We start from the raw sequence: 15,828 nt of genomic DNA on the forward strand, positions 1-15,828 counted from the left end.
AGAACTGCTGCCCAGCCATTCGGTCCCTGATGTTTTCATTGATTTTGCTAAAGCCTTTGGGAGGTGTCTGGTGGGACTAGGGCTGTCCAACTGGCATTGGGCTTATCATGCCGCTTTCTGGTTTTGCAATATTCCCTAATCGTTCGTATGGGATTTTACAAAAAACTGCATTGAGGCATTTTATTTGTGATTTCTGACACATTTATTATGATTTGAAGAGCAACAATCAAACACGTTTGTATTTCCCACTCAAGGTTAAAGTGATAGTCAGAGATAGCAAATCAGGGCCAACGCCTGCAATCCTGATTCATGCAAAAATTCTGTTGAAATGAGTGGCAGGTTTGCTGTGCCACAATGCACAGACTGCAGAACGCACTGGGAACAGCAGCAGGCTGGTTATGATGTGGAAAAGAGTGTTGGGATGGATTCTTTAGGTGTATAAACAAAGGCCACCCTCTGGCACTGGCTCTGCATGGGCAGACTTCCTGCTGTGCAGCCCAGCCGCGCACTGGAAGCAATGGGAGTTGCTGGGGGTTAATGGCCCGCTGGTGAGGAACCCACTGCATGATCAGAGGCTGCATGTACCTGCTGGAAATTCCTCCCTAGAAAGGCAGTGGGTTTTTATCACCTCACAAACCCAATTGCCTGGTGCGTTTATCCAACTCTACTCAAATGGCATCCTGGACTACATGGATTCACAGACAGGGTATTTTCAAGTAATTTCTTTATTAGGGTTCACTAGTCAGAAATTTGGGGTGTTGGTAAAATAAAATCTCTAGCAGAACAAGAAGTTTTACAGATAAATAAAACAGCCACCCAGCCAGAAACCCAGCAGGAGGAGTGAGGGCTCCAGCACGCTCATTACAAGACCCAGTAAAAGCACGGGAGGCCTATTTCCAGAGAAAATCCAGGGGGAAATCCTGCCCCTATTGAAGTCAATGAGAGTTTGCGCCTGACTTCAGTGGAGTCAGGATTTCATTCCCAATCTCTTAAAGCAATGGTTTTCCATATCCCTGCGAAAGGAGACAGGAAGATTTTAATGTCCCATCTAATACTCACTGCTCTGTTTTTATGGAGCCATTACTCTATAATCAGTGGCCTTACATTCTTTTCATGGGGGGGAGGGGATGAATACAAAAGACATGAATTCTTTTGGGGGGAAATATGGGTGCTTTTGACATCTTGTCTGCAAATAAAGTCAGCAAATGTTGGTAATTAATTGTAATTGACAAGTCCTTGAAAGGGATGGGCTAGCATTGTGGTGGGACAGTAGAAATGCTTGTCAAACAGATAAGCAAGTTGAAAAAATAAAGTATTTTTTTAAATACTTATGCAACTTGTGTAGAGCAGTAATTTTTTCCACTCATGCATAACACATCCTAAATATATCTGAAAAACCACACAGGAAATCCTAAGAGGAATTAAGTCGTGGGTGAATTGACAGTCACTGTTGTGCTGTGACGTATTCTAAACCAAGCCTGCTTAAAACGGGCAACTGGACTGACTTGGCTTGACTCTAAAGAAAACATCATTAGTGATATTTGATCAAATCATCACCTACAATCGCTAGTTAATTTAAACCTTTAGTGCATAATTATGCAACACAGAACTGAGGCACCACAGATATTTTGTGCAGGCACTTTGCCTTCGGATTTCCAGGGTATAGCACAAACCACCAGGCACGATCTTCACAGCCGGGAACTACACCCCAGTTCGGCACTTGGGATAGAAAGGCCCATTCAAGTCTGCAAGTCTCCTCTTCCTCACTGAAAAAAACAGGGAACAAGGGTCAGTCAAGGCAGATGCTGCACACGTGGATAGCAGCTGTATCCACAGACAGTTTAAAACCAGAACAAAACTCATGTGACGGGAAAAGTTTGGGGGGGTTTCCATAGATTTTAAGGCCTGAAGGGACAACTAGATCATCTAGCCTGACCTCCTGTATAGCGCAAGCCAGAGAATTTCCCAGTGATGCCGGCACTGAGCCCAATAACGTGTGTTAGGCTGAAGCATCTCTTACAGAAAGGCATCCAGTCTTGATCAGCAGACATCAAGAGATGGAAAATCCACCACTTCTCTTGGGTGTTTGCTCCAGTGGTTAATCACCCTCATTAAAAATTTGTGCCTAATTTGAATGCGTCTGGCTTCAGGTGCCATCCATTGATTCAGGGTTGAGATTTTCAAAGCAGTCCAGGGGATTTAGCCTCATCTCTTCTATTAAAGTTGATGTGTGACCTTGAGAACACAGACCAGGGTCTTTAACATCAGTTTAAAAATCTACATTGTTTAAAAGAAGAGCTCAAAAATTGAAGTAACTATCATTGACTTCAAATGGGGCCAGAGTTCATAGGGTTCTGTTAAACAAGCGTTTGCTAGCTCAGTTACATCTGTCCCTGATTGCTTCGTGTCAGGTGGTGATCAGCTACAAGAGGCAGGGACAGAACAGCTGGTGAATGCCTGCAGCTGCACAAGGAGAGTATGGCTTCTTATCCAGTCCTTATCTTTTACTTCTTCCTTACAACTTAATACAGGCCTTCCTACCTCAGAAAAAGTGCCCCTGCCAAAACAGGTTTTCCCTCAGTAATCTCCGAGCTACATTTTTCTGCTCCTCTCCACACTGTAGTGAGCATTTTCAGAGAAGGTTTTAAAGTGGATCCATACACAGTTTATATATTTGAAATAAATAAAGAGGAAAAGAAAAAGTAGCCAGAAAGGAGAGATTGCAGAAATTAGCTCATAGGATAAATGTAAAAAGCCTTCCCTCTAGCATGCTGGAGCATACAAAGGATCCTGAAGAACAAGAGTGCCTGCCGCTGAGCCAAGAGCAGTAAAACAGAAGCTAGAGAGAGTAAAACCAAGTTTGAGTTGAGCCACGTGGTGGCAGCTGAGAGCACAAGTAGTGGAGCATAGACAGAGAGCTATTGCCAGTAGGGAAAAAATTCTGTCTGTACTTATACATCGTCCAGTTGCAGAGCCGAGAAGTTATGCCAGGGGCCATCAGAGCGACGTATACGAGCTGCAAACAAGAACCAAATCAGATCTTCTGTACAGTTCTCATGATCAAGGAGGCAAAATATACAACAGCTGCATGACAGGCAAAGTCACCAACTTATCAACCACAAAGAAGCAGGAGTGAAAAATTAAATGTAGTTCCTTCTTTATGATTAACATGGTGATGCGCATACAGTCCGAGTTTGTGAAAACCAGCTCTGATCCGAGAGTCAGGGAGCAGTGAATTCCTTGTTGAACACATGGCTTTTATCCATATACTAGTGCCAGAGAAAATCCTCCCTGCACTGTGCCATGCCAAGAAACTCGTCATTTGAGGTGAAATGCATCTGCAAAAAGGGGGAAATTAATTGTGTTGGGGAATTGTGTGTATATTTATGCATGCAAGTAGTCCCACAGGACAGCTCCCAGCCGTGTATGCACATGCTTAACTGTCTGCAGAATCAGAGCCACAGACAGGCTAGTTGTGGGGACAGACTGGGGCAGGGGCTGAATGGGAGTGGGGGTGCGGTGGCATGTGGGGATGGGGGGAGGGGGTGTTTGGGGGTGCAGGGACACATGGGGGAGGGGGTGTTTGGGTGTGCAAGGACACATGGGGATGGGGAGGGGTGTTTGGGGGTGCAGGGACACATGGGATGGGGAGGGGGTGTTTGGGGATGTAGGGACACATGGGGACAGGAGGAGGGTGCAAGGACACATGGGGATGGGGGGAGGAGGGATGGCTAAGTGGGGGTGCAAGGACACGTGGGGATCGGAGGGTGCAGGGACACATGGGGACGGGGCAGATGTACCTGACTGAATGGAAGAAGCTAGGGGTCAGCCAGGGTCTGCATGGAGGAGGCTTCCCAACTATCCCTCCCCACCCAAAAAACCTGTTCCATACGTCTCCCACCCACACCCAAGACCCCTCCAGGCTCACTCCCAGGCTCCTTCCCAGCAATTACTTCCCTGTCCCTCAGCTCCGCTGCTACCCCCGATTCCCGCAAGCCTTTACATTGCTTCTAAGGGCTGCAGGAAAATACGCGTCTGTATTGTAGTTTCAATGAATTATTACTCCGAGTTCTGTATTCATATGCCTAGTAAGGAATCTATTTGTCAAAAAAAAATCCTCAATCTTTTTTGTTGTCTGTATTGTCACAGACATAATTGTTGACAGATATTTTGAAAAAAATTACCAAAATAATTGAAACTGGTTTGATTATATTGGGTTATTTTGACAAATAAAATGTGCAAAAATTTACAGAATTTCAAAATATTGTGTGCTGAATTTTCCATGTTTTGGTGCAGAATCCCCCCAGGAGTATTCTGTGTAAATGCAACATATTATTACACTGCTATGCAAACAGCAGACTAGCTGGAGACAAAATCCAGTCCATTTGTTTAAAAACCTCAACAAGTTGAACACATACACAAAGTAATATACAGAAATCTGCATGGAACAGAGAGCACCAAGTTAGTGCTTTTCAGCACCGGAGTCCTTCGTCTCATTTCGAGGTGCCCTAATTCAGTAGCTTTTTTAATTGAAGTAGACTCACGTTGTAAAGGACACAAAATGGTTAGACTATGCTGGTGAACTACGTTAAGGTCAGGCTTGACAAAGCCCTGGCTGGGATGATTTAGTTGGGATTGGTCCTGCTTTGAGCAGGGGGTTGGACTAGATACCTCCTGAGGTCCCTTCCAACCCTGAGATTCTATGATTCTATGATTCTATAAGCGCAAACTACACGGCTCCAGTTTATTGCTGTTCATTCAGGGCAGACATTTATATGGTAAATCTTTTCCCAAGCACCTCCTCTTAGCCAGTCTGTCTAGGGAGCCGTATGTTAATTTCATCCTTGTGTAAGCTCACTAGAAACGAGGTCGGTTCTTTTACTTGTGTTCCAACAGGCTCCACTGGGTAGTCTTCCAGTTCAGCGTGTGAGGCTGTCGCCAAGCCACTGTCAGTCAGCTAGTGCCTACAGCACTGCCCGGATGAGTGAGAAATGATGGGGAAGTATTGTCATCGCATGCAGTTCTGTTAACTTCAGCTGGGGTGCCCAGATCAAACTGGGAACAGAATTTGGCCTTGTACCCTAAACACACCCAACCACAGACCTGATTCGTTCAGAAGAATGTGCCAAACTTGTCAGTCTTCAGAGCTTGATTCCTCTGCTTGTCCTTTCCCCATTAAAGCGGGGATGGAAGCAGTGTTTGTGAACAGGTGGCAGCCCAGGAAATCTGCTAATCCAGTTCAGGGCAGCAGCAGCCCGGGCTTCCCAGCACTAACCCTGCCAACTACGGCTTAACAAAGCACATGGACCTGCCAAACTCCCCAGCACTAGAGCTCACTGCCTCTGAGGATCACTGGAGACCCTGTTCGGTTAAGGCCAGATTCTGTCACCCTTGCCCTGCACAGCATCTTACTCTGGGCCAGAAAAGCCGATTGTCTTACTCACGCTGAGTAGCGCTTTACTCCACCACCAGCCCCAATGACCGAGTGGAACTGCTGGTAGAGCCTGGTACCCCTCAGCAGGAGAAAGCAGGAAGAGAGTCAGGCTCTCCCCTAGCAAGCACCAGCCCCTTCCAAGTCAAGTGGGTGCTTCCCTAATTCAAGTGACATTTCACCTGACTTGTTTATTTCCGTGAGAGGTATTTCCATAGATTCTTGGTCAATGTGCCCGCCGGAGAGCAGGAGGGGAAATACGCACCAGCTACATTCACAGCTGATGGGAATTACCGACAAGCACAGCTCTGGGGAGCGCCAGCACCGTGGGGAGCATGGAAGAATGCATGCCAGCAGCGTGCAGGCAGACTCACCAAGGTCGTTGTTGTTCATCATGGCGTTAGATGCACGAAGCCGGGGACCTTGCTGTGTAAAGTGATACCCGAACTTCAGAAGGGAGCTATTTTTTTCTAACATGTTTGCAATCTCCATTTCCACCTTGTTGCCCAGCGGCTGGCTCTTTATTAAAAGATAAATGGAAAAGCAGGTTACAACCGAGGGCTTCCCCATTATTTTGGTCTTTGATCCCCTGACTGCCTCCTGCTGACTCTACATCGCACAGTGTCAGCAAACATTGCACAGGGCCTCCGCCCGTCGCCCACTGCCCGGCCTTGTGGAGACAGCAGGCTCAGCAGAGACGGGGGTGCGCTACCGACTCTGGGTCCATCGCTCACCTTGGCACGCCCAGGGATCTCGAGTGTTTGGATCCTGGGCTTTGCAGCTTTTCAAACATTTGTTTTATTGCTGTAAAAAAGTCCCAACCTGCTTTCTTCAGAAAAAAGCTAGGGGCCTAATTCTCCGCAGAATTCTCCAAAAGCCTCTCCACAGAGGACTATAAATGATGGCACACGGGCACTGGATGAAGCCTGCAGGATTTTGTTTCCATTATGGCGGGTCCAGTCCATCCAGTGCTCCATGCAAACGGGCAGCTTGCGAGATCAGGCCCTAAGTTATCTTGTCATTTGTTGGCTGACTAATCCTGAACCATCAGAGAAACCTTGTATAGTTTTGACTATGAACACAAGGCCCAAAACCACAGGCAGTCAGCAGGGTATGGACCCAGAACCTTCAGCACAGTGCTCTACCGCTCGGCCTCAGGGAGTTACTCCGTTAGCTGGCAGGAATCCTCTATGTGGACTAGACACTTGTCAAGCCCGCTACACATACTATCCCCCCCAGCAGTTGTTGGATTTGTAGAGTGATTGTCCAGAAAAATCAGGTGAGCCAAACCCCACGTTTTCTGATACAAGGCCCCCCAACAGAATATTTTTTATTCAATCTATGAGGTCCAGTTGGGGTTTGTTTTACCTGGTTGTCAATTTTGAGCTCAATCAATGAAGTATTGTGCTGGAGTGCTTCGATCAGAGCCAGGATCCCGGACCCAGAAATGAAGTTGGATTCCACATTCAAGCTCTTCAATATACCGTTGGCTTTTAACATCTCAGCCAGTGCCTGCAGTCACAAAGGGGAGAGCACTGGTATTGAACAATAAATAATAGGAAGAGTGGCCCAGTGCACTAGACTGGGACTCTGGAGACCTGAGCTCAAGCCCCTGCTTCTCCACAGACCGCCTGTGACACCTTGGGCAAGTCACTTAGTCTCTCTGTGCCTCAGTTTCCCATCTCTGGCATTTTTCATACAATATAAAGGTACAGAAAAGGGCACCAAGATTTTTTTTTCCTTTGCAGGTTGCTTTAAACAATTCCCCTTGCAAGACAACAATTCCACTCACAACCTTCCCACAGCAATTAGCCTGTAATCACACACAGCATGGTATGGTACTTACATAGGCTACAGGGTCATTGCTTCTTGTTCCTACTATGCTTAATTTCTTTACATAGGAATTATTCTTCAGTGCTTCAGCATATGCTTTTAAAGTCGGTATGGGAATATTCTGCGAAAAGAAGGCCCAGAAAGAAAGTCATCTGTATTCAGGTTCCCGGTACACTCCTTAAACAAATATTTTATAAGGGGGTGTGCACTAGGTGTATGAAATACAAGCAGCTTTCTTTACAGTGGAAATGGCACGACTGGATTATTTAGGAAGAGGCAGAAAGCTAAACCTAGATCGTACAGTAGTGCTTGTAGCCCAGCAATGGTCAGCATAGCCCAAGCAGCACAGGAATGACTCCCCTCTGATCCCAGCGCTGCAACTCACTCACTGCCTGGATTTGGGCAAGTCACCTCACCACATTCGGGGTTCCCCACTTGTCAGATGGGGCCAATACTCACCGGCTCACCTCCCTGGGCATTGTGGCTAAGGTTTACAGAGTGCTCTGAGTAGGTAAAGCGCTGGGTGTACACAAGTTCTAATATTGCTATCGCACTGCACCAGCCACCACCAAGTCATGGCTGGGAAATAACTGCCCTCCTCAGGCCTGGATCCAGCGAGCGGGCCTGCATGGCGCTTATGCCGGAAGGCTCCACTTGCAGGATCACAGCCTGACCCTGACAGTTAAGCAGCTCATGGAGGGGCAGTGTATCCTCAACTCTCAGAATCAGGCCCACTCTTCTCCCTCCCTCCGTCACTGGTAACGTTCAGGGGAGAACTAGGAGAGTTTGGCAAGCATCTGAGTGCCCGTTCCGAGCTCTCACAAGCCAAGAGTATTTCTTTCCCATTCAATACTTTACAAACCCTTTTCAGACTCTGATAACTTCCAAGTGACGCTTTAAAATTTCAAACTGATTATTTCCATAGTCCTCAATGAGGAGTGCTTCCCCGGGATCAGCTGGCGGGATATGGCTTCAACACGACTACCCGTAAGCCCATCTGTGAATAGTGCAGTCATGTCTCTTTGGCCCATGTTTTCAAAAGTGGCACTTCAAATCATTAGTCCAACTAGAGACACCTCGAGAGCCCCTGCCACCTGTGAGTCAGGCTCCTTTCCAGGGGTCTCAAGTCGCACCCCCAAGTCGCAAGTCACTTTTGAAAACGCAATCCTTTCTCTATGGAACGTTGCAACTGCTGGATGTGCACAGGTGCCAGGGTTTTAAGGACTGTTAATGGCACCAGCATTGCTAGCTGCACACACAGGAACCTCATCTGCATTGATCTGAATAGATAATCACTCAAACACACGCGGAGGGCGTAGGCAGGCAAGGAAGGGAGCCGAAGCCATTATCATTCAGCTGGCGGGTATGTATTTGGTGCTGCGTGTGCATTTGAAAGGTGACCTGCAAAGCTGTGCATGCGCCCTGATTTGCTTCTTTAAGGGAGGTCTGTGGAAAAAAGAAAGCGCTGGTAGGGAAGAGGGGGTAGTTCTGCTTGTTTTAACGTGAGTATTTGGTTTTACCTTGCATGGTTGGACTGGCCTAGAAAACAGTAATGGTGCTTTCCCAGCCGCCACATGAAACCAGCCACGAAGGCGTGTTGCCCACGCACAGGAGTTAAAGAGAAGTTAACAGAAACAAAGTTTGTAACTGCCTGACTAGAAGTCCTTTCCCTCTCCTTTAGCAGGTTTCAGGAGAAATGCAAGAGTGCACAAGCACAATTTCTTGTCCTTTGCTCGTCACCTTTAATGAGAAAAGCCCAGAGAAAAGCCTAGATCTGAAAGAGCCATGTCAGGTAATGTAGAATGGTGGTTTCTCACAGCACCTTTAACTTCACAGCCATGCACAGATGCCTATATGAGCTCTTTCATTACAAGCCATACCACATTGTTCAGCACCACACAGCCTTTGGCAGACAATACAGTATCATTAGCACAAGAAGGCAATGCAAAACACTGTCTTTTGTGTAATTAAATTACCAGCCTTAGTGTTACATCAGTGTCATTTTTCTGCACAGAGTTTTACTAATCAATTCCCACAGTGACGCAGCTAATGTCAGGGGCGGCTCCAGGCACCAGCACTCCAAGTGTGTGCCTGGGGCGGCAAGCCGCGGGGAGCGGCCTGCCAGTCGCCGTGAGGGCAGCAGTCAGGCTGCCTTCGGCAGCGTGCCTGCAGGAGGTCCACCAGTCCCGCGGCTTCGGCAGCAATTCGGCGGCGGGTACGCCGAAGGCACGGGATCGGTAGCCCTCCTGCAGGCACGCTGCTGAATCTGCGTGACCAGCGGACCTCCCGCAGGCGCGGCGCTGAATCTGCGTGACCAGCGGACCTCCCGCAGGCGCGGTGCTGAATCTGCATGACCAGCGGACCTCCCGCAGGCGCGGTGCTGAATCTGCATGACCAGCGGACCTCCCACAGGCACGCCGCTGAATCTGCGTGACCAGCGGACCTCCCGCAGGCGCGGCGCTGAATCTGCGTGACCAGCGGACCTCCCGCAGGCGCGGCGCTGAATCTGCATGAGCAGCAGATCTCCCGCAGGCGCGCCGCCGAAAGCCGCCTGACTGCCATGCTTGGGGAAGCAAAATACATAGAGCCGCCCCTGCTAACGTTGACCTAGGGACTCAGTGTGTATTATTTTGAAAGATCCTTGCTCTGCCAGTCTTGCACTGTCTTTGTACATGACATGTAGCCACATGCACTGCTAGGGTTCCCTGTAAATACAATGCAAACCCAAAGCACAGTATTTTTTCTGACTGTAGGTAGGCTCTAATGACAGACTGGGAAACCCCCTCAAAAACATCCTAAAACAACCCAAAGCCAGATTCTGATGCCTAACTTCTATTGAGCGATGCCTTATTCTGCAAGCAGCCCTGTTGATTTCTACATAAGCAAGGAGTTCAGCATCTAGCCCTAACCATAACTCGTCCTTTTGCCAATAGTGCCAACACAGGCTGCTGTGACAATAACCTATTCTCCTGCACAGCAAGGTGCGCTTGGCCTTTGTTCTCTAGATAGCACGTATCCTGTCTCACTGTGAAGTGTTAATTGCAGCAGGAAGGGGAGGCTGAATACCCTGATATTATTAAGGTTGACTTCCTCGAGTTTAGGGTCATTGTTCTTCACTCGTTCCAAAGTTTCTTCTACATCTGTTGAATTGGGTTCTTCATCGGGAACTGGTTTATATTGCGTTGGCTTAATCACACCTGCAATTAAAAAGCAACATGAAAAAAATCAGATGGGGTGAAAAGACACTTTCTTTAGGCCACTCTAAGTTTTGGGCTGTTTTTTTCCTGTCATAAAAAGGACACGAAGAAAGGAGGAATCAACTCATTGATGAAGGTTGTAACTGAAGATATAAGGTCACTTAAGTCATCTTCGTCTATCTTGTCTGTTTAGACTGTAAGTTTGTCAAGGCAGGGACTAGCTCCTACAGTGTATGTGTTGGGACTGAACCAGGGACCCCCATCGCTAAAAGCTACTACAGCCCCTCTGCATCTGGGGGCAGTGACAACTCACATCCTGTGAGAATTGGCACAGACGACACCCTACAACACACACTCACCAGTGGGTTAAATACATACAGTGCCTAGCGCAAAGGGGCCCTGATCTCAGTTGGATCTTGGCTGTAACATAAGGAGAGGTTACTTACTTGTATAGTAACTGGAGTTCCTTGAGACGTTCTCTCTCTATGGGTGCTTCACGTTAGGTGTGCATGAGCCTGTGTGCTTGTGATAGAAGATTCGTGGTAGCAGTGTGTGGGGTCCGTGCCTACGCTCTGTAGATCCTAGTGCCCCACTCTGAGGCATATGGGAAGGACAGACCCTCCGCTGCTCCAGTTCCTTCTCACCCGTGAAACCTGGCCAGAAGCAAGGACTCCAAAGTAGAGGGGCAGGAGGGCAGACAGCGGAGCACTCATACAGAGAGAGCATCTCAAAGAACTCCACTAACTGCATGTGACAGTCAGGGTCCTGACACCCCAAGGGGAGAACAGGGTCTGAACCCCAAAGAATAAGCTGCTGAATCAACTGGTTTTATGCGACTATAAAAGTGAATCAAGTAAAGTCTTTTATGAAACAGTCTGAACTTGATGATCATTATGAGACTTGTACACAGCCTGGGGTTCTGTATGTATGTATGGATCTAGCACAGTATGCTCACGGCCGGCACCGGGATGTCACAGCAGGGAGTGGATCCTCCCTAGCTAGCTGTTCACACAAAACTTAGGCCTTGTGTGCACTACAGAGTTTTGTCGGTAAAAGTTACGCCGCTTTAATTAAACCACTGTTGCATGTCCACACTATGCTCTTTGTGTTGGCAGAGCACATCCACACTAGCAGCTCTTGCGTGGACACAGAGAGCAGTGCACTGTGGGTAGCTATCTCACTGTGTAACTGGCTGCAAGGTGCTTTGGCAAGGGTTTGCAATGCCTCATGGGGCAGGCCCAGCGTCACATGATGCAGGTTTCTCAATCCCATCCTTCCATTAGATTGCCAGTTGCTTTTCAGCTGAAGTGTGGGGTAGGGAGAGGAGGGGGTGAGTCTGTGACAGGGAGTGTGTGTGTGTGTGTGTGTGTGTGAGAGAGAGAGAGAGAGGCGTGACAGAAACAGTGTGCGTGTGTGTGAGAGATTGTGGGGGAGTATGTGTCAGAGAGAGACACGGTGCGTGTTGAGGAAGGGTGTGTGCTGGGGGACAGTGTATCGGCACGCTGTCTCTTTCAGTTCATACAGCAGCCTAGCAACCAATCCTGGGGGAGAGGGACACCCTCCCCCATCAGCCCCTGGCTCTGCCCAGCACAGCAGTCTCTTCCCCGCAGGGCAGCAGCCCGCTCAGCCTGCCTGGCTCCAGGGGGTGTCCCACGATGCCCATCCTGACCTCTCTGGTCAGCGGTTCGAACTCTGCTGCCCTGCGGCCATATAAACAACTATCCACACACACCCCCCATTTAAAGCCCCACGAATTTTTAAAATTCCACTTCTTGTTTGTGCGGCATGGAGAGCTCACATCGCATCTTCCCAGCTGGCCACGGCGGCTCCATGCTGCAAACCGGGTCCGCCTCCCACGTGGACCAACGCAGAGCTGCTGGATCTGCTCAGTACGTGGGGAGAGGAGGCTGTGCAGTCCCAGCTGTGCGCCACAGGAATTCTGACACCTATGGGCAGATGTCTCATGGCTTGTGTGAAAAGGGATACAATCGGGACACAGAGCAGGGCAGAACCAAGATAAAGATGCTGAGGCCAGCACACCAGAAGGCAAGGAAGGCAAACTGTCGCACTGGAACTGTCCTGAAGGCCTCCTGCCTATTCTATAAGGAGTTGGACACATAGGCGCCAACTGTGTGGGTGCTCCGGGGTGGGGTGGAGGCAGAGCAGGAGTGGGAAGAGGCAGGGCGGGGGTGGAGACTTGGGGGAAGGGGTGTAGTGGGGGCGGGACCGGGGGCAGAGGGGGGTCGAGCACCCACCGGTGGGAGCAGAAGTCAATGCCTATGGTTGGACGTTATCCTCGGCGACAATCCCACCTCCATTGCCAAGAGCCCCATGGATGCTTTGGTGGGGCTGGAGGTGGTGGCAAGGTGACCTACCTCAGAGGATGAAGTCATGGATGAGGAGGTGGAGTTAGGGAATTATGTGGCTCCCATGGCGGGTTTGCCAGGTGGGCTGGCCAGTCAAGGACTGTTCTCCACTCTGGAATGATCTAGCCAGTCCCAGCACTCCCACTCTGGCGCGCAAGAAGCAGGAGAGGAGACCCCTGGTTAGTGGGTTTTTTGAATTGATGGTGCTCATGATGCCCAGCTTTCATTTGCTTTGTGTACCGCAGAAGTAGGTGAAAGGACAGAAATGTACAAGGCTGGCTGTGTTTCTGTGCGCTGGACATTTTCCTGTGCAGCTAAGCAGTGCAGGGGAACCGTGCATTGATGCACACTGAGATTTCACAGGAATCTTCCAGAGAGATCTCTAGGAAACTTTCCTGGAGGTACTCAGTAGTCCTTTGTCGGAGGTTCCTTGGCAGAGCTGTTTTATTCCTTCTCCCATTGAATGAAACTTTCCCGCACCACTCGGCCATCACTTGTGCAAACCAAAGCTGCACACAGGAGAGCAGCATAGGGACCAGGTTGGAAGCCACAAGCATGCAGCAGTTGCAGCTTTGCTTCCTTGGTTACCCTCAGGAGCGAGATATCTGCTTCAATGACCCCCGCCTGTGGAAAAGTGTTGGAGAATTTACAATATTGTCTCTAGTCACCTGCACCACAATGCTTTCATAAGCATCACTGCTGTTTACCCCAGGTAGAATGCCCCTCCCCCCCTTGGGCTAATCTCACCGTGCCTGGCATGTTCACCAAGATGTGTGCTTGCCAAGGGCAGTGAGAAAGTGCTTGCTATGTTACAAGGGGTGTGCTAAACTGCAATGATTCAATGCTGTGCATGAGCTAACAATCATGCTTCTGTGTATTGTTTCTTGTGTTTCTGCAGATGTGGCCTTCAGGGGAGCCCTCTACACACCAGTGGAGCGCTTCCGCCAGATAAGAAAGCGGCTAAGATGGAGCAAGGAGGACATGTTCCAGGAGGTCCTGCAATACTCTGATGCAGTAAAAAGGGAACGCAGGGAGTGGAGAGAAATTGAACTGCAGGACAGAAAAGAAAATCAGAACTTTTTCTTGGATGCCACTAAGCAGATGATAAAAGTAATGGAGGAGCAAACAGAGATGCTTAAGTTTCTCATAACACTGCAGTCACAACAGATGCGTGCCTTCCCTCCCCTACAGCACATTCAGAACTGTTTTCCATCCCCCACCCCCAACTCCACCCATGCATTCCCTTACGCTTTCTGGGGCATCTCCATTTTCCATTCACTCCACCCCCTCAAACAGCTTTCAGAATGATAGCCGGCCCTATGCACAGCTCTGACGGTCTGCCCTTCCATGGTCCCTTCTTTTCCCAATAAGCGTTTGTGTGTGTATTGATTGTTTGTTTAGTAAAAACAAAGAATCTGAACGATAACTGCTCTTTATTTATGTCCTACAAATTGAGGTAGCAGCAGGCAGCAGCAAGACATACACAGGCAGTTTAATCCTTTGCTTACTGAAATCCTAGACCATGAATCATCACAAGTGCTTCCTAAAAAAACTCAATTTAATGAATCATTGCAGTTTGGTTCTCATTCTCAAAGTGTTGTCTCAAAGTTTCCTTGACTCGAATTGCCCCCAATTGTGCCCCTCTAATAGCCCTGGTATCAGGCTGCTCAAAATCAGCTGCCAGGCGCAGTGCATCAGCAGTCCACTTCTGAGCAAACTTTTCACTCTTACCCTGACAAATATTATGCCGCGTACAATAGGCGGCTATGAGCATGGGAATATTCTCCTCATTCAGATCTACCCTGCCAGAAAGGCATCACCAACACACCTTTAATCTGCCAAACACACACTGCAGAGTCATCCTGAACCTACTGGGGAAGTGCTCCCTACTGCTATCCAGGTTTCCCATGTAAGGCTTCATGAGCCATGGGAGTAAGGCAGTGGTTCCCAAACTGGGGGTTCTCAGGGAAAGATTCCCTAATGGTGGACAGAGCTTCCCTAGGGACCCGGGCAGCAAGGGACCAGCAGCTAAGCAGATCAAAGCAAGCACATCTATCACATAGAGGAAATTTAAACGTCAAGACTCATAAGAAATGGAAAGGGAGGTGGATATTTTTTGCAGTTTTTAAAATTAAATAGGCAGCTAGTAGTGTTTTTAAAATTATTATGAAGAATAAGTTTAAGCTTTGTTGTGTTGTTTGCCTGGACTGCTCAAGCCCTGAATGCTTGTATAGGAGGAACTCTTTGAGTTGGCTTCTTAAATATCTTCATGCTGTTTCACATCTGATACTCCTTGATGAAACATAGGAGCCTTGTCTTATAAGAGGCTTATTCAAAGTGATACAAGCTACGAAAGTGAGAAGAATGTTGCCATTTTCATATTGTAATAAAAATACTATAATGATAAATAATAACAATAGTGTGCAATAAGCATGTCATAAAAACAAATTTTATATTTCCAAGATCACTGCTTTTATAATTTATACTCAGGTAAAGGAGAAAATACCTAGAAATATTCATTTTTAGGAGGGGATTCGCAAGACTTGACATTTTATTGAAAGGGGTTCACAGATTGTTAAAGTTTGGGAACCACTGGAGTAAAGGGTATGCTAGTCTCCCAGGACCACAATGGGCATTTCAACATCCCCCACTGGAATCTTCTGATCTAGAAAGAAAATGCCTGCCTGAAGCTTTCTGAACAGGCTGGTTGTGATTCTTTTATTTTTTTTCTTTTTCAATAAAGTTCTTCTTTTAAGAACCTGATTGATTTTCAGTGTCCTGAAGACAAAGGGTCTGGTCTGTGCTCACATTGCTAACCAACTGGTCTGTGCTCACTTTGCTAACCAATTGGTTGGTATATTATTCTCGGACTATCCAGCGTTTATGTCAGTGAAACAGCTGTGGTGATCCACAAGCACCTGCAATACCATGGAGAAATACCCCTTTTTATTACTGTACTCTGTTGCAAGGTGGTCTGGTACCAAAATTGGGGTATGTGTGC

At 48.0% G+C, this 15,828-nt stretch overlaps 2 protein-coding genes across 8 annotated transcripts in view; one reads left to right on the forward strand and one right to left on the reverse strand.

Moving 5' to 3' along the window:
• TSTD2 (thiosulfate sulfurtransferase like domain containing 2) overlaps positions 1-14,187 on the forward strand; it is a 52,731-nt gene extending 38,544 nt beyond the window's left edge. For 2 of the 5 annotated variants that reach the window (XM_045020107.1, XM_045020106.1), the window contains exon 10: positions 13,726-14,187. In XM_045020107.1, the coding sequence (XP_044876042.1) occupies positions 13,726-14,135 (410 nt within the window). In that variant the 3' untranslated portion in view covers positions 14,136-14,187. Of the gene's footprint in view, positions 1-4,896; positions 5,808-13,725 lie in introns of those variants that run through there. The other 3 variants (XM_045020109.1, XM_045020112.1, XM_045020110.1) reach the window with 2 other exon arrangements.
• The window catches only part of TMOD1 (tropomodulin 1), an 81,388-nt gene continuing 65,752 nt past the window's right edge, over positions 193-15,828 (reverse strand). The window contains exons 6-11 of one of the 3 annotated variants that reach the window (XM_045020115.1): positions 10,331-10,461; positions 7,278-7,385; positions 6,800-6,943; positions 5,806-5,950; positions 2,958-3,016; positions 193-1,766 (exon numbers count right to left, since the gene is read on the reverse strand). In XM_045020115.1, the coding sequence (XP_044876050.1) occupies positions 1,764-1,766; positions 2,958-3,016; positions 5,806-5,950; positions 6,800-6,943; positions 7,278-7,385; positions 10,331-10,461 (590 nt within the window). In that variant the 3' untranslated portion in view covers positions 193-1,763. Of the gene's footprint in view, positions 1,767-2,951; positions 3,017-5,805; positions 5,951-6,799; positions 6,944-7,277; positions 7,386-10,330; positions 10,462-15,828 lie in introns of all 3 variants that reach the window. The other 2 variants (XM_045020114.1, XM_045020113.1) reach the window with 2 other exon arrangements.

Source organism: Mauremys mutica, chromosome 6 (genome assembly GCF_020497125.1).
Source record: "Mauremys mutica isolate MM-2020 ecotype Southern chromosome 6, ASM2049712v1, whole genome shotgun sequence".
NCBI lineage: Eukaryota > Metazoa > Chordata > Testudines > Geoemydidae > Mauremys > Mauremys mutica.